The following is a 21,136-nucleotide window of genomic DNA, read 5'->3' on the forward strand; positions in this document are numbered from 1 at the left end:
TAAATCCCCCCAAATCACTCCAAACAAATTTCGCCCAAAAATTATATCCATAACTAAAGATTCCCCGACCCCAAGATCAACAATCAATCACAAGTTAAACACCATCATGACGTAAACTAAATGCATAGATAACGGTAAGTAGCAAACAACCAAATCGACTTCCAAAATGTTGAAGTTCGACGGAATAACAGTGCACAAACTGAATGTAAACTGATTGTATCTTCGCCCTTCGTGAGGACGGTGTTACCACCAACTTTCTCCGAAGATGAAACCCCTAACTACCCCAGAATCCCCATTTTCCCAAGTGTGTGTGAGTGTTTGAGCTGAGAGCAAAATCATGTATGTTTTGTGTGCTGCATGATCCTCTTTATACAGGCGTAGAAGTGGGTCCAGCAGGGTGTGAATAGTCTTCGTTAGCCTCGGCTTTGGACTTCCTTCGTCTAGCCATTTTTCTCCTCAATTCTGCTCACTTTCCTTCGCTAGTCCATCGCCTTCAGCTCTTCCTGGACCTAGCGATTTCCTTCACACACCTGGCTTAAAAATTGCGTTAGACCCAGTAAAATAAAGTGATTTTCACCATATAACCGATGCATGAAATCAGCCTTATCAGGATCATGAATGAAATTGGAAATAAATATTCTTGCACATTTGCATTAAAACTAGTGGGCCATGAAGTTGTAGACCCATTGGAATGCATTTAAAGTGTGCACATAATAAAGGCATTAGGTTAATGCATGCATACCTTTGTTATTAGACAATCCTTGATCACAGGCTTTGTGATACTCTCTATAGGCTTTGTCCCTAGTGTGCCTGCAGGTCTGTTCTTGCTTGACCTTTGGGCTGCAACTTGTTTGGTAAAGGAAAATATCCCAATTATGCTATCAAATGAGCATTTACCGTTTGATCCAAATAATGGCATGCTCACATGAACATTATCTTTGAAATAAATTTCTTATTACTACATGTCCTGTGTGATTCTTCCTCCCTGGTGCGACATAGTACCGGTCTGAACCTTTTGTGATATAAAACCTTTTTTCATCAATGTGAATGGTATTGTGCATGTTTTTTAATCTGATCCTGTTCAGGATCATATCCTATTCCAATGCTTCCAAGCTGAATCTCATGCATAGCAACTTATTATCAGCTGTTAAATCTGGTCGGATGGCCGAAGTATGTGGCATGATCAAACCTACTTTTACCCATCTCCAAACTGTGGTGTTGGAACATTTTAACCCATAACTCAATCTCAAGAGGTTGTTCTTCTTAGATTAATGCAAGCTCATTACCAAATCAACATCTAAAGTAACTCCCTTGGGGTAATACCTGGTCTATTTGTTGCTTACCAACGGAATGTCCTGCCCTGCTATTTGTTGTTTTTTAGCAGCATTCCACAGCCTTATGCATGATTGACGGGAAATCTTGAACTTCAGTTGCGCATCCTTCATCGTACCCCGGGGTGGTTTTCCATTGACACACTTCCCGATAATGAACTGCATGATACGCTCAGATTTTGCACAGTTTTAAGGCCATTATTTGGTCCATTTTTTATGTCAAAGTCACTCTACACGTCCATTATTTGCATATTTTGTCTATTTTGGTATTTTGACGTGTTTTGTGAGAAATGTGCATAATTGAGCCGAAAAAGGGAGTCAAAACGCAAAGTCTGGAAATCTGGAATCGACGGCGACCGGAGACTGCCACGAAGATGTACGGCGACCGCCGGCGCCTGGCGGTCAAAGCAATGCAGCGGCCCACCTCGAAAAATTACACTTGGAAGAGAGTCTCGCCCGGCGACCGCCGGACGTCATGCGGCGGTCAGCCACCGAAGGAACAGAGACTCTGGACTCCAACGCGGCGACCGCCAGCCAAGGTGTGGCGGCCCGCCGGAGAAAGATGGCGAATCCGATTAGCCCTAGATCTGCTCCAAGATTTACCATATTTTGAAGATCTTTTCCTTCTACAATGAGGATTGGCTTTCCCTTATAAATAGGACCTCAAGCTTTATCAAAGAGAGTGCTTCTTTTGCAAAATAATTCACAGAGATCAAAAGCTAGAGTACTTCAATTGCGCAAGGAGTTGGAGAAGGATTTCAAGAATATCAAGTACGACAAGGATTCAACCTACGGGTTTTTTTTGCTTTAGTTTTATGTTCAAATTGTTTTCCCTTCAATCTATGTGTTTAGCTTATTCCATTATGTGTAACTAAACTCATAGGATTCTAGGGATGTGTTAGTAACGACTTTGGTTATACAATTCCAATTTTCTATTTAATATCCGTTTTGTTTTTACTTTGTTTCTTCCCTAAGTAATTCTGATGCTGCCTTATTGAGTGACACAATATTTCATGATTTAATATAGCTTGCTTCATAACTGTGAGAGAGTTCTAGCGAGTTAGATCCACTTAGTAGACGCTGCAGTTAGCTTCCTTTAAAACGGCACTGTTAGAGTGAAGACTTTTCAAGGGTCTTAGGAGCTTTAAGGAGTTACGTGTTAGGATTGACAACCCTAATCTTGTAATCAACGTTTGCATCGCATGAGCATAAGCTAGGTGACTCGTCCTATCAAAGTAATAACTGTGCTAGGGTATTGTAGTTTGGAATTTGTATAACCATAACTGTGAACGCACATCCCTGGAGTTCCCCTTATCTCTATCGTTTATCTCTGTGATTTATTTGCATCTAGTTGTTATTTACTTTCAATTATTTTCTATTTTCACAAATTTTCAAAATTCTCGTGTTTTTCCAATAGTAATTGAGTCTTAGTAGGAGATAGACAGTCCGTATTTGCCTTCCCCGTGTTCGATATCCGGTACTGACCTTTGACTATATTATTTCTATTCTGTATACTTGCAGGTATAATAGTGCTAAAAAATAGTGCATCACTGCACAACTTGATTTTTAAACTCGGGATGGAATTCAAATCGAGCCATTTATTTCCTTGAAGAAGTTATGAAGACTTAAGGTTGTTGGAGCATTGAATTTGAAACAATAAATATGAAGAAGTTGAAGTGAATGTATTTACAGAAGTTGTTGAACACAATGTTCGATGTGTATTTACTTCTGCCGCCTATTTTTTGGTGGCAAAACTCGCGCCTCATTTTTTGTTTAAAGTTGATCTTATTTTCAGTTCCCAAGTGTTTAACAGGTGCTAATTAAACATATTATATTTTTGTGCATATTTCTGGAATTAATGGAAGTGAGATCTAATAATAAGTGTTGTTATTAATAAGTGTTAGTGAATGCATAACCTGTTATTAAAAGCATTAATCGCATTATTATTGCATTAATCATTTGTGCATTATATCAAATCAAAGGTTAGATGATTTGAATCATTTATGGCATTAAATATATTAAAGAGTATGAAATTTTGATTATGAATATAAATATGCATACCTTTTATCACATCTATAAATATAGCAAACATGATTAATAATCAAATCCACAAATTCCCATTTAATGATTTGAATGAGTTATTGAAAATTGTTTATCAATAAAATACGTACACATTTAACATAGCCGAAAATGAAGAGTGAAAAGAGGGAAATTAGCCTTGATTAGTCTAAATTTCTCATAATATGACCAAATAACAAAAAAATGAGTAGCAGTCTATAAATACACCAAGTCATTCCATAATAATTCCCCATACACAAAATTCATTACATAAACATTCAATACAACAACAAGAGCCATTAGAAGTCCCCATTTACTATATCAGCAAAAAACATCATTGATGTAGCCATGGACCAAAAAATGAAATAGCACAGTTTCTACTCTAAACACACCATTAGTGGAAAACTTGAAACCTGTTTAGGGATCACAAGCAAAAGTAGCTCCAGAATTTGGAGTCAAAAGTGTTTATGGATCACAAGCAAAACTTGAAACCCATTGTTGTTCACATTTGGCAGCAGCTGTAGAACAAGTTAGAAAAGGAGAGCCAATAACATTTTAAGTCAAAGAAGAAAGGTCAGATGCACATATATGAAGATATAATCCGGTCATTATCAGTGTTCCAACGATTAACCATATGAAAGATGGATATAATTGCAATTTGCATCATCAAATATTTTGTTACCTAATTGCAAACCTCTAAACATAATGAACAAATATTGAACAGATTCATAAGATTCAATTGCTCTAAATATTTCAGACAACCCCAAAAAAACCCAATATTTAGATTCAAACTTACCTGATTATGGTGAGATGAACATCCCAGGCCAATATATTGCTAGAAATTCCAAGACAACTCTCTCCGAATTACAAAGCATTGGTTTTTTAATTTTGTTATCACCCGCTTCAGAAATATGTACAAAAAGCTCATATTTTTTGCAATATACACAAAGGGAAAATTCAATTAATGGTTAATCTACAATTAGAATTGAAGAGATACTTGTTCAACACAAACAAGAAACCTGAATATCATTGAAACAAGAGACTAAAATACCTTTGTCGATGTCGCCAAAAATGACTGCGAGAAGTCAAACGGGAGTTCCGTCTCCTGCACCACCGTGTCAGATTCGTTACAAGGAGGAATCATCTCTAGCACCACCATGTGGGAATCGTAAACAGAAGAACCATCTCCGGCATTACCGAGGTCGAGCCTTCGAACAACAGAATGTTAGAGTTTGTATACTAGAAATCACCTTTCGAGTGATTGAATACAGTTAAAACTCTAATTCTATTTTTCAAAGGAATAAACAGATTATTTTTGTCATAATGTTGTTATGTTTTACATTTAATGGATGTTTACTACATGTTTAAATGTATAAGTAACTTAACAAAGTCTAAGTCTTTGTTTTAGTAGACCAGTTGTGGGCGTCGTTCACTTTAAGGTAACACGGTCAGTTCTAAACAAAGAAAAAGAAGAATTTCACAACCTAGATAGGCTTAGACTACCTATCGTGAAAGGTTGCTATGTCAGTACGATTATTTCTAAGCCTTACTGAAATAAGATGACGTTGGTGTGGTATAGCACTGAATTGGATCTAACAGCGAGACATGAGACTATGCTATCTACTTAAAGACGAGGTCTTGTAAATTATTGTTTCTTAATCAATGTACGTTAGCATTAAGCATACGGTATTGATTATGCATTACTTTGACTTACCAAATGGTGCGGGTTTTTCGCAACCCAATAAGCCTGGTATATTGGGTAGTGGTGATTGATATCTAGCGGTGCTAGGATTGCTATTATGTTGAATCGTGCGCGAGGTGAGTCTCGTTTGATAACTTTCTCAAGAGGAGCTTGAAATAAGGTTTTATTATTCGGAACCTAGCTAGTTGGAGTTTGATTACTCCATGAATAATTACTCCATGAATAATAAATAAGATTTTCTTGCTGAATCCACTCTTGGAATTAATAAGATATTAATTAATTAAGTTCATAGCAGACAATAATTAATTGATTATGGATGTTTCTATCTTAAGCGCGGGAAATAAATATCAAGCAATGGAAACCCGGAGTACTTATAATTTCATATTTGGATGGAGAGTGCAATATTACTTCTGTAGTGGTTGCTCATAATATTCCAATTTTAAGCTTATATTAAATTGGGTTTAATTTAATTAGTAAAAAGCTAATTGGAGGAGCTCATATCCAAAACCTTCCATAGATCCATAGAGCCCAATATGTGACTTAATATTAATAGGAGAATAAAGGAGGCAGAAAATAGACTTATTTTTCTTCATAATTTTCGTCCCTCTCTCTTCTAGTAGAGGAACGATTTTTCCTCTCCTCCGTGGGGAAGGTTTTCCGTCTTCTTTATTTAAGTCCTAGTATACTGGTGAGATCAGCCACCCTGATATCAGTTTACAGTCCGGGAACCAGACAGAAGATCTGTGGTTTAGTACTAAAAATCTTCACGTGGAGAAGGTGCTAGCTAACTTCGATTCTTTGGAGAATCATCAAGGTAAAATAGCTAAACCGTAGAAAAGCATGTTTTAGGTTTTAATTAATTTAAAGCATGATTTATTTGAGTCATGAGCATGATAAATGTGATAATTGCGCGAATATATTGTCTAAATAATCTGCTAAATAGATCAGGATTATTATGTAATCGATTTATGTGACGCTTCCGCTGCCAACCCCTTCACAGAACGGTCTCCACCGTACCAGAGTCCTCGAACGGAATTAGAGTCAACGACACTACCGTTTTCGATTCCTTCACTGAAACAACCAGATCGGGCCCTGAACTTTCAAAATCTTAAATGGGGGCGACAAGAACTCTTCTGAACAAAGAGTGATTCACGTTACGCCGGAGTGGAGGGTTGCGGCTGCGGTAACGCCAGGGTGAGTATTTGGCACGATGGTGTTCATTTCAGTTTCCATTGACAGAAAAGATGGAGGGAGATGAGAAGGGGAGAGATTGAAGAACTAGGGTTTTGATTTGATTTGGGGTGGTTGCTCAATTGTTTTAGGAGGGTTTTGATTTAGTTTGAATTTCGCATGGTGCTCGATTGTTTTAGCTTTTAGGAGGGACTTTCAATTTAAGTTGATTAAAATAAAAAGGAAAATAAATTCTTTATCTATTTATTAACAATCCCACTTAGTACACTAAACATTCTTTTCTTATTCTCCGTGCCAGAAATAAGTGCCCCTACTACGATGGAATTGAGAGAGTATTTCGCAATGGAATAGAAGAAGACACAATCTCCCGAAGGAATTCCTATCCATACAGATGTTGACTAAGCAGTCGATCTGTTTATATGTTGGACTTGTGGTGGAATCCGATCTATAAGAAAGTAATGCCTAATCAAGTGTCGCCTACGACGTCTACGCATACATCTACCGTGCCTCAAATAAAAATACAAGATTATGGTAGTTTGCATATGGAAAAGATTCATTATGACTTCTAACATATGGTAAATGGTTGTAAAGGTAGACAACGGAGGTGCCATGAATGATAAACATATACAATCGATGCGTGATATTTTCAGCATTAAAAAAATAAAATAAAATTCATTGTTTGAAAAACATTAGAACTGAATATGTAGCTCTTCAAGCTATCAGTATCTACATAATTGTATTGTTCTAGAAGTCAGATACAGAAAGTTCAACAAAATAATTACTTCTAAGATAGCGAGGTAAAAAGGTGTGACAGAGGCTAAGTAGTGTTCTAACCAGCTTCAAACACATCCACATGATAATAACGCAATATCATCACAGATTAAGAAATAAATTGGGTACCTACCCCAACACCTAACGAATCCCCCAAATATCCCAAAGTTATTTTGAGACTGCAGACTTAATTACTTCGATTAAGATTGGGAATGATGTTCAATCATCACATCAGAATTTAGCATTTACAAAACGTTTATAAGGATCATGCTAATATTATACACTCATAAAAATTTATAGGATCAATCATTAACACCAACAAGTGGCATCAGTTCAGAGCAGATCTCAATAGCACAATCAGATAAACACGTCTACCATATCAGATCCAAACTATACGAATTTCAACATTTATCTATTCAATGCCAAAAATTCTGAATACTGAAATCACATAGCAAGACAAACTAAACAACTCGAAGGAGTATCTTTGAGTTCATTATCAAACCCACACCTCAATACTTCATTTTATTCAAGAATAATCAGACAATTCATCCACATGAAAACATAGAAAAATGGTAAATTTCAGAAATCATAGCAATATTCAAAGCTATGGTATGAAGCATTTTATGTGTACTGGAATGAGACCCGATCAGCTCCATAGTTGTTGTTTTATGCTCTATATTGAAGGAGTATTTTGAGTTTGTTATTACCCCCACCCCTAACTAACTAATCCCCATATCATTAAAGCGAATGTGCTTGAAAAAAATTGAATTCATTCTCGTTTAACAATCTATCAATTGGTTTGAGGTCAGTAGCCTAATAGAAATGGGTACGTAAAAGTCGAATTTGAACTGCCGGAGAGCAGCAAACCAATCAACCGACGCCCGATGAAAAGTATAACAAATTAACCAATTGACAAAATAAAAGTTTGTCGTTGATTATGCCTAGCCAAGTGGGCCACAGTTCTTGCCAACGCTATGGCTTCATCCTTGCACCGCTGAATTTTAGACGGTGGATTGTAGATCTTGGAAAGCTACTGCACTAGGGTTTCATTGCCTGAGCTGAAATTGGCTAGAAAATGCAGAGGAGAAGGCTTCAAAATCTCAAAATTGAAGATGTGCAAGAGGCAAAAGGGAATTAGTTGTATAATCGGACACACAAATCGAGACCAAATAACTCAAATGGAGGGTGTTCAGGTAGATTCGAATTGGATAAAATAAAATGAATCAGTGTGAATCTCAGTTATAAAACACGGGCTCCACAAAGCTACTATTTGACAACCAAACACCTAGTAGGTTTCACATGAATACCAAACTTTACCTAGTTGAAACTAAGTACCCAAATGACTCCCAAATATTTAACGGTTGTCCATATAAAATAAATTTTCACTAAAAATATTTTATCTAGATTGAAAAAACATAGTAATACTTATATTTTAGATATTTTTAAATTCACGAAAAATATCAAAAATTTAATCAAAATTAATGATTGTAAAGACCTCCTAAGGCCATTAGCAATGGGTGGCCGATGGGAGGGCCTTCCCCATCGGCCACCACCGGCCCCTCATTGTGGAGGAGGGGCCGATGCACGCCCCATCCCACCTCCCCCCATATGGCCGATGGATCGGCCATGGCCGATGAGAAGGGCCTTCCGATCGGCCCTCCATTGTGGAGGAAGGGCCGTCGGTCGGCCCTTGCTTTAATTTTTTTTTTTTTTTTTTTTTTTTTTGATTTTTTTATTTGTTTCTATATATATCTCCATTTCCCATCACTTTCACACCATTCCTCCACTTTCCAACACTTTGACTACTTTCTTTTCACTCTACACCTCCTCTCTCTACAAAATGGATTCCGGCAACTCTCCTCACATGTCCGGCGACGGAAGCCAATACACGGGCGGAACCCAAATTCCACCCGTATCCCAAACTCCACCCACTTTGCAAAACACCTACTTCAACCAAGTTCCCGGAGGCAACATATTCGGTGGAGGATTCACTCCTTTTCTTTCCGGGAACCAACCCGCGGCCTTCCCTCAAATCTCCGGGAGCACTTTTGTCGGTGCCGGTCGGCCAATTACCCCGCAGGCATTCCACTGGAGCATCGGAAGAGGAATCGACCCGAATTATGGGGACGCGTTGTACCGGCCAGAGATGCTGAGTTCTACACCCGACACTCACGGATCTACAACTGTTCCAGTCACAGATCCGAGCTTCAGTACGGAAGAGTATGAAGTCGAGGAGATGCACCCATCACCTCCAAAAGAGACGGAGAAGGAGAAGGAGAAGGGGAAGGGGAAGGGGAAGGGGAAGGCGAAGGGGACGGCCGCGGACCCGGAGGCGCCTTCGGCGCCTACTCCGAAGGGTAGAAGGCCGCGATCAAATTATACGCCAGCTGAGACGCTTGCTCTGGCAAGGGTTTGGATCGATATCGGCGAGGATGCGGTTGTGTCGAACAACCGGCGGAAGCTTGGCTTCTGGACCCGTATTGCGCAACGATACAATGAGGAGGGAGTGAAGCCTCACGGGGCACCGTCTCACAAGGCGCCGGAGCTTCGCAAGCACTTCGAGCGTGTCATGTTCCAAATTGGCAAGTTTCATGGCCTATACGAGAACAATTGCAGAATGATGTCGAGCGGTATGAGCTACGACGACGTGCGGGATTTATCGCTCCACCAATTCACCTTGACCGTCAGCACCGCCGGGTTCCAACACTGGGACGTCTACATTAAACTGAAGGATCATGAAAAATTTCGGGCGGGAATGGAGGCGGCATTGGCGACGGGCTCGGGGAGAACAAAGCTCGTTCAATCGGGGAGTTTTAGCGGCAGCGGTCCGACCCCAACCGACTTATCCGAGTCAGTTGAGGTTGTTCAGCCCACTCCTCGGCGCCCAATGGGAGTGAAGGCGGCGAAGGCAGCAGCGAAGGCGAAGGGGAAGGGGAAGTCTCAGGGGAGTGCCTCTCAGTCGACCGGTGGGGACGCGGAGGGTGAAATACGGATTGCCGGATACGCTCAGCTGCATAAGTTCTACAAGCTGTATCGAGAAGAACCGGATGATCGTGTGAAGATGGACATCTGGAAAACTATCAATCGGATGAAGAAACAGTTGGGTCTGCATTCCGACGACGAAGCCGACGCCGACCCCTAGGCTTGAATTTATTGTTCTTCCTTTGTGTGTTTTTTTTTCTTTCCAATGTAGGTTTTTTTTTAATCTCGTTGTATTCTATTTTTCAATCTTGCAATACAACGACGATTTGCGTATTAAAATTTTTTTGCATTTAAAATTATTTAATTTGACAACATAATTAAGACATAAAAGTGCTTCAAAATTAAAACAAAATAAATAATGATGTGGAAATGAAGTGGAAATGGGAAGGCCCTATGGAAGGGCCCTTCCATTGTGGGGAGATAGACCCTCTTAAGAATTGATGATGTAGAAATAATAAAAAAACAAGGGCCCTCCGGGAGGGCCCTTCCATTGCTATTGGCCTAAAACCCAAGAAATATTAGGAGTATCACATAACTGAAATAAAACCCTACCCGAATCCCAATGGCCAATCCATAATTATCGACAAAACGGGCCGAATAGAGTCATAGACCTTTTTCAACATACACAATCTCAGTCGGAAAGGAATCAATGGCGCGGAAAGAGGCGGTGGCGACTGCCGACGGCGGACCGCCGGAGGTAACTCTGGATACATCGATGGGTCCCTTCACTGTTGAAATGTACTACCACCATGCGCCTAGGACCTGCGAGAATTTCATAAAGCTCGCTCGTAAAGGCTACTACAACAACGTCAAATTCCACAGAATCATCAAGGTTCGTCGTCTCTAACATTCATTTTCTTTCTCGCGCTAGTAAAGCCTTTGTCGATTCTGTGATTATTTTTATATTTAGTTGTTTCGGAGTCGGTTTTGTGCTTTTCTGTATTCGAATTCGAATTCGAATTTTAATTTGTATTTTGTGATGTTTGAAGGATTTCATTGTGCAAGGAGGTGATCCTACCGGAACTGGAAGGGGTGGCGAGTCCATCTATGGGTTTGTGCTTCTCATCTGCTTTTACCTCTCTTTTCTAATTGCTTGTGCGTATTTCTTAGGGATTTGTTTTTCTCTCGGTGTATATTTTAGATGTTATTTTCATTTCCGCTATAAATTTCACGTATAAGTGTTTTAAGGTATTTAGTGTGGATACTGATTGGGGCTTACTCATTTTTTGACTTGGATTTTGGATCGGTTAGGTTTATCATTGGTTTCATCTTGTTTCTTTATGTTGTTTTTATCTAGCTAGTCATTTTTTTATGCTCAATGAAGGTGTTATATGATAGGGTTTCTCGATTTCGTATTGGGATTTATCTTATGGTTTGTATTCACTTACACCTGAATTTGTCCAAAAAAATATTTTGTTTTTGAGTACAAATTGCTTACCTGTTACATACATCCACCTACCTGCCCAGTTTTGGATGAGTTTGTCAGAAAGTTTTGGTTTAATACTTCAGTGTGTTTTACTTTTACAGCAAGCACTTTGATGACGAGATACATAGGGAGTTGAAGCATACAGGTGCTGGTATCTTATCCATGGCAAATGCTGGTCCAAATACTAATGGAAGCCAGTTTTTTATAACTTTGGCTCCGGCTCCTTCTCTGGATGGTAATAGTTTTAGTCTTGAAAGTTTGAATATGAAGAAAATTATATACTAACAGCATTTCTTTTCCAACCTTGATGCCATTAAACTCGAGAATTGACATTTGATATTTTGAATTTTGATGCTTCTTGTTCGGAACCAGCGTGTTGAACTGTTGATATCTGAAACTAGGATATGCACTCTAATGAGATTATCTGGATCCATTTATTGTAGGTTGATGATTTTTATATTTTCAATTTTAAAGTTGAATTTGTATTATGATGATATGTAAGGAGCAGATCCAGAAGGGGCAAAAATATATAAAGAAATTTAAGAGTTTGAGGTGGGGCTTATTTGAAGGAAATTGGAGAACAAAATGATATAAATAAAATATGTTGAGGGGGGTGTGGGCATTTGCTCCTTATACTCCTCAAGTGGCTCCGCCCTTGGACCAGAGTGATCAAGAGATAAACTTTGGCATTCTATTGTTATTCATCTACTGTTTCTGCCTAGGTGTTTGATCTGCACCATCTTGAATTGGCTGCAACTCTTAATTACTACTTCAAAACTTTAGCATGATTTATTACATGTTTTGACATGTGTTTCACAAATTTGTCTCTACAGGAAAGCATACGATATTTGGTAGAGTATGCAGGGGAATGGAAATAATCAAGAGGCTTGGCAGCGTTCAGACTGATAACACCGATCGGTAACACTGAGTTCTTATTCTTTATTCTGTGTATTAAACTATATTGAGTGAAACAGCAGCATACATGAATGAAATTTCAGTAGGTTGGCATTGGCCTGGCAGTAGAATAAGACATTTTACAACCGACCAGAAAATTATCTTATTCATTCATAGAACAATGAAGCTGTAGTCTCATCTTTATTTAGATGTTAGGGATGTCCCTTTCCCCAAATGTTGCTCTATCTCCATTCAATGGGCTAGATTTTGTGTAATCCATTCAGTGTCTGCATCATAGCAATGTTATAGTTCTATCTTCATTTATTGGGCTAGATTTTGCGTAAACTATTTAGTTTCTTCATGATAGTGTTGTTACAATTCACAAGGCATTCACCACTTATTATTTTAACCTTTGATTTTCATCATCTGCATGTGGGAGAATGAATCTGATGTGGTTCTTGGTTAGTGCAGGCCTATTCATGATGTAAAGATACTTCGCGCGAATGTTAAGGAATGAATAGCTCTTTATTGAATCAAGTGTCAAATGATGTGCTGCTCCAGTTTTACATGACTAGTTAACTGTTGATGTCCAGATAAGTTTCACGAGGGACTTACTTTTCAAGCCTTGAGTTTCCCAGTCTGGCCTCTGATTGGTGTGTTAATACTTGATAACACATTGGGAAAACACTCGTGTGGTTGAGATTTGAGATCCTATTTATTAACTAGAGAAATCCGCATCGTGCAGCTGCTGATGCGTCTACTGCCAATTTTCTGATAGAACAAACATTTACTCATTTACTGTATGCTTTGAGGTGGGATCAGTGGGAATGGAATCGATGTCTCTTATCTTATAAGTACTCTAATTTGCTTCCTTGTCATGCATGGTTAATTCCCATATCATAGGCTACATTTGCTATGTAGACTGTGCAGTAGTAACATAATAGTTGACGAAAATCTAAGATATGATATTGGTATAATGGTTAATTTATCATGCTTTGCTAGCAGTATTTAGGCTGCACTTTTCCTCTGTGCTTTGCCTAACTATTGAAATTCACCAAAAAATATAAAAATTGCAAACGCTTCAATATCGGTCAAGGAGAATGACGGAAAACTAGGAATCTGGACTTAATTTCTTTCTCTCTTTAAGTGAATTTCAAATGGAGTCTTCCTTTTCATTTGTCTTGTCAATATTCGTCGAATTTGCATTTGATTATTTTTGCTAAGGGAGTCGTATTTTATTCACATTTTATTATGAAATTGTAATCCATCCGCGGTGCAAAAGTACACACTCTTTCCTTTTTAGTTCGTCTCACAAGAATATAACTTTTTAAATTTGGAAACTTTTTTTTCTCTAATGAGGTGTGACTTATTCTTCACTAATAATTCTTTAATAATTTTTTTTTTACTTTTTTTTTACTTTATTAATTGTACATTAAAACTCGTGCACAACAAAAAGTGCATATTCTTGTTGGACGGAGGGAGTATATAATTGAGGGAACTGCATGAATAGTCTCTGATATTTCAATCATTAACATGGATAGTCCCTAGAAATTTTTTAATCTTTTTTAGATAAATTTACAATATAAGTTTTAAGTATCATATCAAGCAGCTAAACATGAGAAAAATGAAACGCCTCTATTAAGACAGGACGAAGAGTACTTGGACGGAAAGTCCAAAAATGACTTCCATGCCTTGGAGGGCATTTTGGATCAAAGAAATGTCAAAAATACTAAAAAGGCTATAAAAATTCTCTAGAAACTATCCATGTTCATGACTGGAAACATTAGAGATTATTTATGTAGTTCCCTTGTGACAATTAATAGCGACGGAAGGAGTAAAAGTAAAAGAGAATAATTAATAAAGAATACCTGGTAATAGAAAATCAAGTTATATATATGACACTTGTCAAATAGTCATTAGTATCTGATATACTCCCCCTGTTCCATTAAAAATGCAACGTTTTCCTTTTTGGGTTGTCCCACTAAAAATGAAACGTTTCCTAAAATGAAAATATCATTCTTTCTATTTTTTCTTTCTCTTACTTTACTCTCTCTTCATTAACTCACAAAACATCACTTGCATAAAATCCTGTGCCGGAAACTAAATGTTTCATATTTATTGGGACGGAGAAGTATTTCGAAGTGAATTTTTAGCTCAAAGCTGAAGTGGAAATCCGAAAATGATGAATTGAGTGCATCCAATCCCATCAGATAATATTGAAATTTCTCCCAAACGCGCCCCTGGTTGCGTAACTTATCGCAGCAGTCACCACGCTCGAGGCGTACCCGATCTCCACAACCTTTTCAGTCGCCGCCGACAATAAGCTTCTCTCACGCGGCGTAGGTTAACCTCAGATTGGCTTCTACCTGAACACGAAGATGATAAACACGGTAACTCCGAAACGCCCCGGCACCATCCTCTCTCTTGATCGATATCTAAATCGGCGAATTGTCAAATTATGCTATGATAATTAGTTCATCTCTCCCTTTCGATTTGCAATTTTGGTGAAATTGAGATTAATGCGTGCAGCAGGAAAGTGGATCGGGGCCGTTGGTGCAAAGCCCTCGATCCCCACCGTCACAGTCGCAGTATATAACCGTATCCGTGCTCGATCCAGCTAAGATGGGAAATGGAGTTCAAGCTTACATCTCCTACAAAGTTATCACCAGGGTAATACTTAATTGATTCTGTACATGTGTGCATAAATCAACATTTTACAAATTAGCTTATTTGGGTTTCCATTTGTATGTGCCCATGGTAATCAGTTGACCTAGCGTGTGGTTGGAAGTAGAAGGTTTACATATCCCGATAGTTAGCGTTTAATGACAGTGCGAACGTAGGCTGAGCGAGACCCTACTAGAGTCATTATATCGGTGGTTCGGATGACATTGGCACAATATGAGGGCTTGTGTCATATTTTTCATCTAATTCATCAAGTTGACTTACTAATAGTGTTCGTTTAGACTATAAATTTAGTTTGGTGGAAATATGTTAAAAAAACGAGAGTTCCACACTCTGGGTTTTTTGAATTCTACCATGCTATCTTCACATTGTTAACTTCAAACTTCTGGTTCCTTGCACCTCTGTTGATGTATATAGTGGCCTTTTTGCCTTTTATCTAGCTTTGATGTTATTGTAACAATTTATGACTCACGATTCTAACCTGGATTAATGTGATAATAAACTTCAACATTTGTCCACAGACCAACTTCCCTGAATATGATGGCCCTGAAAAAATTGTTATCCGAAGGTACAGTGACTTTGTTTGGCTAAGAGATCGCCTTTTTGAAAAGTACAAGGGTGTCTTCATCCCTCCTGTTCCCGAGAAGAGCACTGTAGGTAATAAGCTGAATATGTGGTTTTCCTTTCCTTATCAGTAAATGTAGATATTTACCATCTTTTCTTCGAACTATGTGACATATCATGAAGTTGATATGTGGACTTTATACATCTTCACAAAATATGAACTATTGATGAGCATAACATTGGGTTTTGGCACACAGAGAAGTTCAGATTCAGTGCTGAGTTCATTGAGATGAGGCGTAAAGCTTTGGATGTGTTTGTCAACCGTGTAGCTTCGCATCAGGAGCTTCAACACAGTGAGGATTTAAGAATCTTTTTGACAGTTGATGAGCAGGTAATTATATAAATTGAGCATTTGAACTTATGGTTGCTTTCTGTGGACGGAAAATCATGCATTACATAGAACTCCATGAGAAGAGCATGTGCAAGATATAGATGGTCTGTACAATAGGGAAGTAAAATGTGGCAAACTTCACGAAGCTTCATGTCGATGAAGTTGCAGGAGTAGTTTGAGGATTTTTTTAAAGTAATCAGATCATGGATGGGATTTGACCACCCTTATCTATAATTATCGAGCACGATGCATGATGCTTGCGTGCTTCACAACAAATAGGTTGCATGATTCCGCCTTCACTCCTCTATCGATTGGTGGGGTAAATGTGAATTGATAGAGGAGTGAAGGAAAAATCCTCCAACTGCTCGACAGACTATGCTCTGCAAATGTTCGACATATTGCATAAAGAATGTAAAATAATAATATGAAAGAAATAACAAGAACTTTGAAATATGTTGTGAACAGAAAGGCTATGGTCTTGCCATTACAACATTAACCAAAACATATTTCTCATTTCTAACCTACTGGAGAATTCGTAAGAATTGAAACTAGACTCCTAAACCAAAAACTTTGGAAATAAACAAGACTCTCACCCGTGATTTGATTACTTAATGAAAATCCTCAAGACATTGCTCCAACTTGATCGACATGAAGCTCCGTGAAGTATGACAAGTTCCGCATTCCACTTGTATGTACCATCCACATACGTTCGATATCGCATTCATTTTCAAATTCAACTTAACTTCTTCCAATTTTTCGCCATAGTAATTAGATTCGAAGACCCATGTATACTTGAGGAAGCAATTTGACTATACTTTACATATTAAAAAAAATTGGGATAGTTTTAGAGTATCTATTTCTGTGCAGGAAAGAGTTCAAAATTGACTATATATATGTTTCCTAGTTTTTTACTTATTGATTTGCTCATCAAATTCTATCTGTTTCAGCTACTTGCTATAAACCTTTTAGAAGTATAAATCAGTCGAAAGGAAATAACTGGTCATTTTAAAAAACTATTATGTACAAGTCAATTCATAGAAAGAATCAAAAGAATTTCAAAAGAATCCCTAGAAAAAATAATCTCGAATAACTTCTGGGCTGTGGCTCGTGAGATCTCCACTTACATCGTTCGTTGCAGTTTTAAGAAATATTTTTTCTGTGATCTCCAGACAATGGAAAGAGCAAGATCCCAGGAAACTGGTATTTTCAAGAAAAAGCCAGCAGATTTGATGCAGATTTTCAAGGTATCACATTTATGTTGGATTAGTAATTATCGAGCTACTAACCTGCACAGAATGCTGGTTTGAGTTTTATTAATCATATTGCCTGCACCAGATATTGTTACATTATGTTTTGGTTGCGACTGAAAGAGTACACTAGCTACTTTGAGCCATTCATTATGTGCTTGTCTAGATGATCTTACTAAATGCCTGTTGGATATCATGTCTATTGGGCAATGGGTGAAGCATTTCATATATGAGAACATTAGTCTTTTCATACTGGCAGGATGTACAGTCCAAAGTGAGTGATGTTGTTCTCGGAAAAGAGAAACCGGTTGAAGAATCAAGCCCTGAATACGAGAAGCTTAAGAATTATGTTTTTCAGCTCGAAGATCACCTAGCTGAAGCGCAGAAGCATGCTTACCGTCTTGTGAAGAGACACAGGGGTATGCAAGTATAAAAACCTTTTATTTTGTTTGCACAATTGCACTTTATGGATATTATGGATTCTTCTTTTTCTTTTTCAATACTAGGTGGCTACTTTTTAGAAATGACTAATTCTCTAGCATAACTATTTTTTTGATTGCTATTTTAATGCCTATTCCACCTGCCTTTGTCTTCTCTCTTTCCCTGTTCTTCTGAGACGTATTTCTCTCTATGATGGTCAATCCCTTTGCATTACTACAGAGTTAGGACAATCTTTATCAGACTTTGGTAAGGCAGTGAAGCTACTAGGTGAGTGTGAAGGAAATGCTCTTGGCAAGGCTTTTTCTGAACTGGGTGCGAAATCAGAGATTTTGTCAGTTCATCTGCAGAAAGAGGTATGATTTGTAATAGTAATTGTTCTTAAAATAAAATATTGTTTAACTTCTCATTTCCTGATTTAGGCTCAGAACCTCCTGATGAATTTTGAAGAACCTTTGAAAGATTATGTGCGTTCAGTGCAGTCTATTAAGGTAAAGTCCATGCTTTCTATTTGCAGATTCTAGCAATACTCTTAAAACCGGCCTTTATATTCTAAGTATTTGAAATCTCTATGTATGTATTTGTAAGCACACAAAAAATCAACAACATATTCGAGGATAAAATTTGTTGAGCTATGGAGACTGAAAGTTCTGTGTTGACAATTCCCTAACTTTTTCTTAAAGAATTGATTGTACTTTATGTTGATTTTGGGACAGGCAACAATAGCAGAAAGAGCAAATGCATTCAGGCAACATTGTGAACTGGCTGAAGCAATTAAGTTTAAGGAAATAGATATGTATGGTCCCTTAACTCCAAACTAACTCTTTGCATTTCTTTTATGGATCTTGTGATTATACAATTTATACCAACATTAGGCTTGCTGATAGATTTGCTTCTTATATGAAGAGAGGTCGGTCGTTTTGACAATTCCCTAATTCCTTTCACTTGATTCCTCCCTCCCAAACTCTATCTTCTGATAGTGTCAATAAGATTGTTTATCTGGAAACAGAATCAGGAAAGTTTATGAGTTGCCCAACTGTTTACCGCTCTAAGAAAAGGGCCTTACTTTTCAATATTTGTGGTTTTAAACACTCAATAATTAGTTGGCAGCTTAACTTGGCATACTCATATGCAGGAACAAACTCAGGTTAACCCGTTCAGACAAACTGTACGATGCGGAGCATGAATACGAGGAGGTATTCACTGATGTCATGACATTGTTCTCGTGCAACCTGTTGGATAATTCAGTTTCTGTTTGATAATTGGTTTTCTGTTGCAGCTAAAAGCTGAGGGTGCAGAAGCCTGGAGAAGGTTCGAGAAAATTGTGAAGCTAATGAATGAAGAAATCGTTCGATTCCAAGAACAAAAGACAGTAGATTTAGGTGTGGCTTTCCATGAATTTGCCCTGGGTCAGGCACAGCTGGCCAACAGTATTGCCAGTGCTTGGCGCAGTCTTCTTCCAAAGCTTGAAGCTTGCTCCTCGTAGTGAAATGAAGAATCAGTAGAGAGATATACTCTCATCTGAGGAGGATGCATGGGTGAGTCATTCCCGGTTGTTACTGTACAGACCCATAGCCATTTTCGTCTCGACCCTATTGTTTAGTCGAACTTCTCTTCTTGGTTATAATCTCTAATCATGTTAAGAATTTTAACTGAATTACTGTAATTTCCATTACTTGATGATCTGTCTTTTTACAGCGACCACTCACGTTTCTCCCAAGACTGGAATGAGGATCTCACGATGACGAATAAAGAGGATATGCGTGTTATAAATAATCCAATTTATTGCATTATTCCTATTTCATACCACACTCATTTTCTTGAAATACTGTACCCCAATTAAAGATGTACAAACAAGACAAGTTAGACAGGGATTAAAAAGATGATAATAATATACATCTTTCGCACTACTGTTTGTTTGTACCAACAATTATAAAAAGAAACTATATTCTGAAATTGTTTTTAAAAGGGGTATGATTACAAAAAAGAAAAAAACTGGACCAATTCATTTCAAACACAGACTGACCCCACGGTTGAACTTGAATGTGAAATTCCTATCCAGATATCATATCTCCTTGGCCCCTTTCAGCACCACATAATAACATGAACAACACACACACATTACACACTCACTACACGCAGCAACTAGTAAACAAAGAAGCCATGGCAATTAGACACATTGTTAACATAGCTCATGCATCCCATCTCAAATCTTCACCGTCGCTCCTTGTTAAGCCGAAGCCGTCCACATTCATCGCCTCTACTAGCATCGTTCAGTTTCTTAATCTAGCCGAATTTTCAAGGAAACATAATCTAGCTGCAGTGTCCAAGGCCTCCCCAGCAGATGCCATTTCACCCCTAGACGACGACGAGGGAGTTTCTCTAGGGACTATGAAACTTCCCCCTGACACCGATGTGGCTAGATTCGAGACATTGTTGTTTCAGGTAATGCAGGTCCCAAAATGCCCTTTTACTTCGACGCATAATCTTGTTTTTGTGCATGGCAAAAAAAACAATAGGTTTGAGAAGTATTGGTTACTAGGATATGTTTTGTACTTAGTAGTTGGTATTAGTACTGAAGTGCCGGGTTGAATGACAAATGTTTACCTGACCTCCAAACATTGTAAATTAAGAGAGATCATAGTATTCATCGACAAACACTTTTGTAGTATACAATAAGTTAATAGCAATGTGGAATTGAGACAAGAGTTCATGTCTGATGATTGTTCTTGTTGGTTTGATTAGCTTGTTTGTATTCCTTGTTTAGTCTCGATGATTTTTTGGAAGCAAAGGATAAAACAAATGCAATAATGATTGAACAAGGATTTTGGATTATATTTTGACGAACTGCTGGAGAAATATCCATTTCTGTTTCCATATCCTTGTCCAAACCACTCATTAGAATCTCTAATATTTTTAACAGTGGGGAAACAGTCTATGCCAAGGTGCTAATTTACCGCTGCCATTGCCACTCAAGGTTGGTGACCGATAGTTGTGAACTTCGTGTTGAGGAGATTCACATTAATAGTTACTTTATTTTGGTAGCTGGTGACAATTACTATTTATGGATGGATACGAGCAGGTTGACAAAATCCCCGGTGGAGCTAGGCTTGGCTTCATTACTATTGGAGATGCGGAGACGGAGGTCCTTGTGTACATAGATTGTTTGGTATTTCCCGGAACTGATAGCTCTGCTCCAGTCTTCAGAGCCATACGAAACGGGCCCAAGAAAGATCAACCGCCTCCTGGAGAGCCACGGATCATGAGAAGCCTGTTGGAGGCCTTGAAGAAGTGTGTTGATATAGCAAGACTCTAACACATTTACAAAACCAGTTGTCAAATTTTGTTCTTACATCTCTCCTGTTGTTAAATTCTCTATGTTTAATTCTACTACATACTAACATTGTTTATAAATTTAAAATATTGCAATGTTACTATTTATGATCAGTTTGTGAGTGG

At 38.1% G+C, this 21,136-nt stretch overlaps 3 protein-coding genes across 5 annotated transcripts; all 3 read left to right on the forward strand.

Moving 5' to 3' along the window:
- The first annotated feature begins 10,589 nt into the window (after nt 1–10,589).
- LOC125204048 (peptidyl-prolyl cis-trans isomerase CYP18-2) lies at nt 10,590–13,206 on the forward strand. The gene is made up of 5 exons (XM_048102588.1): nt 10,590–10,867; nt 11,025–11,086; nt 11,563–11,696; nt 12,295–12,379; nt 12,827–13,206. Exons 1-5 carry the CDS (start codon nt 10,685–10,687, stop codon nt 12,870–12,872), a joined length of 510 nt encoding a protein of 169 aa, XP_047958545.1. The 5' UTR covers nt 10,590–10,684; the 3' UTR covers nt 12,873–13,206.
- A 1,333-nt stretch (nt 13,207–14,539) lies between these two features.
- LOC125206015 (sorting nexin 1) lies at nt 14,540–19,587 on the forward strand. Of its 3 annotated transcripts, none has more exons than XR_007173877.1 (12): nt 14,540–14,745; nt 14,885–15,025; nt 15,559–15,694; nt 15,859–15,992; nt 17,162–17,236; nt 17,499–17,658; nt 17,900–18,033; nt 18,100–18,168; nt 18,394–18,473; nt 18,813–18,873; nt 18,957–19,215; nt 19,376–19,587. XR_007173877.1 is itself a non-coding variant. In XM_048105273.1 (11 exons), the coding sequence occupies exons 1-11, from the start codon at nt 14,734–14,736 to the stop codon at nt 19,161–19,163; spliced, it is 1,209 nt and encodes a 402-aa protein (XP_047961230.1). In that variant the 5' UTR covers nt 14,540–14,733; the 3' UTR covers nt 19,164–19,366. The 3 variants fall into 3 exon arrangements, 1 of the variants encoding a protein (XP_047961230.1); XR_007173878.1 differs by having other exon boundaries at nt 14,888–15,025; XM_048105273.1 differs by lacking the exon at nt 19,376–19,587 and having other exon boundaries at nt 18,957–19,366.
- Nucleotides 19,588–19,661: 74 nt separating this feature from the next.
- LOC125206016 lies at nt 19,662–21,124 on the forward strand. Its single transcript, XM_048105274.1, has 3 exons — nt 19,662–20,122; nt 20,601–20,654; nt 20,760–21,124. The coding sequence occupies exons 1-3, from the start codon at nt 19,781–19,783 to the stop codon at nt 20,991–20,993; spliced, it is 630 nt and encodes a 209-aa protein (XP_047961231.1). The 5' UTR covers nt 19,662–19,780; the 3' UTR covers nt 20,994–21,124.
- The last annotated feature ends 12 nt before the right edge of the window (nt 21,125–21,136 follow it).

Source organism: Salvia hispanica, chromosome 2, assembly GCF_023119035.1.
Source record: "Salvia hispanica cultivar TCC Black 2014 chromosome 2, UniMelb_Shisp_WGS_1.0, whole genome shotgun sequence".
NCBI lineage: Eukaryota > Viridiplantae > Streptophyta > Magnoliopsida > Lamiales > Lamiaceae > Salvia > Salvia hispanica.

Excerpts from the sequence above, each read along its gene's own strand:
- LOC125206015 (XM_048105273.1), top strand. Across the intron at positions 17,237-17,498 it reads ATTTGATGCAGATTTTCAAG|GATGTACAGTCCAAAGTGAG; the intron begins GTATCACATTTA and ends TCATACTGGCAG. Across the intron at positions 17,659-17,899 it reads TCTTGTGAAGAGACACAGGG|AGTTAGGACAATCTTTATCA; the intron begins GTATGCAAGTAT and ends GCATTACTACAG.
- LOC125206016 (XM_048105274.1), top strand. The coding sequence starts at position 19,781 with ATGAACAACACACACACATTACACACTCACTACACGCAGCAACTAGTA. Across the intron at positions 20,123-20,600 it reads TCGAGACATTGTTGTTTCAG|TGGGGAAACAGTCTATGCCA; the intron begins GTAATGCAGGTC and ends TATTTTTAACAG. Across the intron at positions 20,655-20,759 it reads CGCTGCCATTGCCACTCAAG|GTTGACAAAATCCCCGGTGG; the intron begins GTTGGTGACCGA and ends GGATACGAGCAG.
- LOC125204048 (XM_048102588.1), top strand. The coding sequence starts at position 10,685 with ATGGCGCGGAAAGAGGCGGTGGCGACTGCCGACGGCGGACCGCCGGAG. Across the intron at positions 11,087-11,562 it reads GGTGGCGAGTCCATCTATGG|CAAGCACTTTGATGACGAGA; the intron begins GTTTGTGCTTCT and ends TTACTTTTACAG. Across the intron at positions 12,380-12,826 it reads CAGACTGATAACACCGATCG|GCCTATTCATGATGTAAAGA; the intron begins GTAACACTGAGT and ends TGGTTAGTGCAG.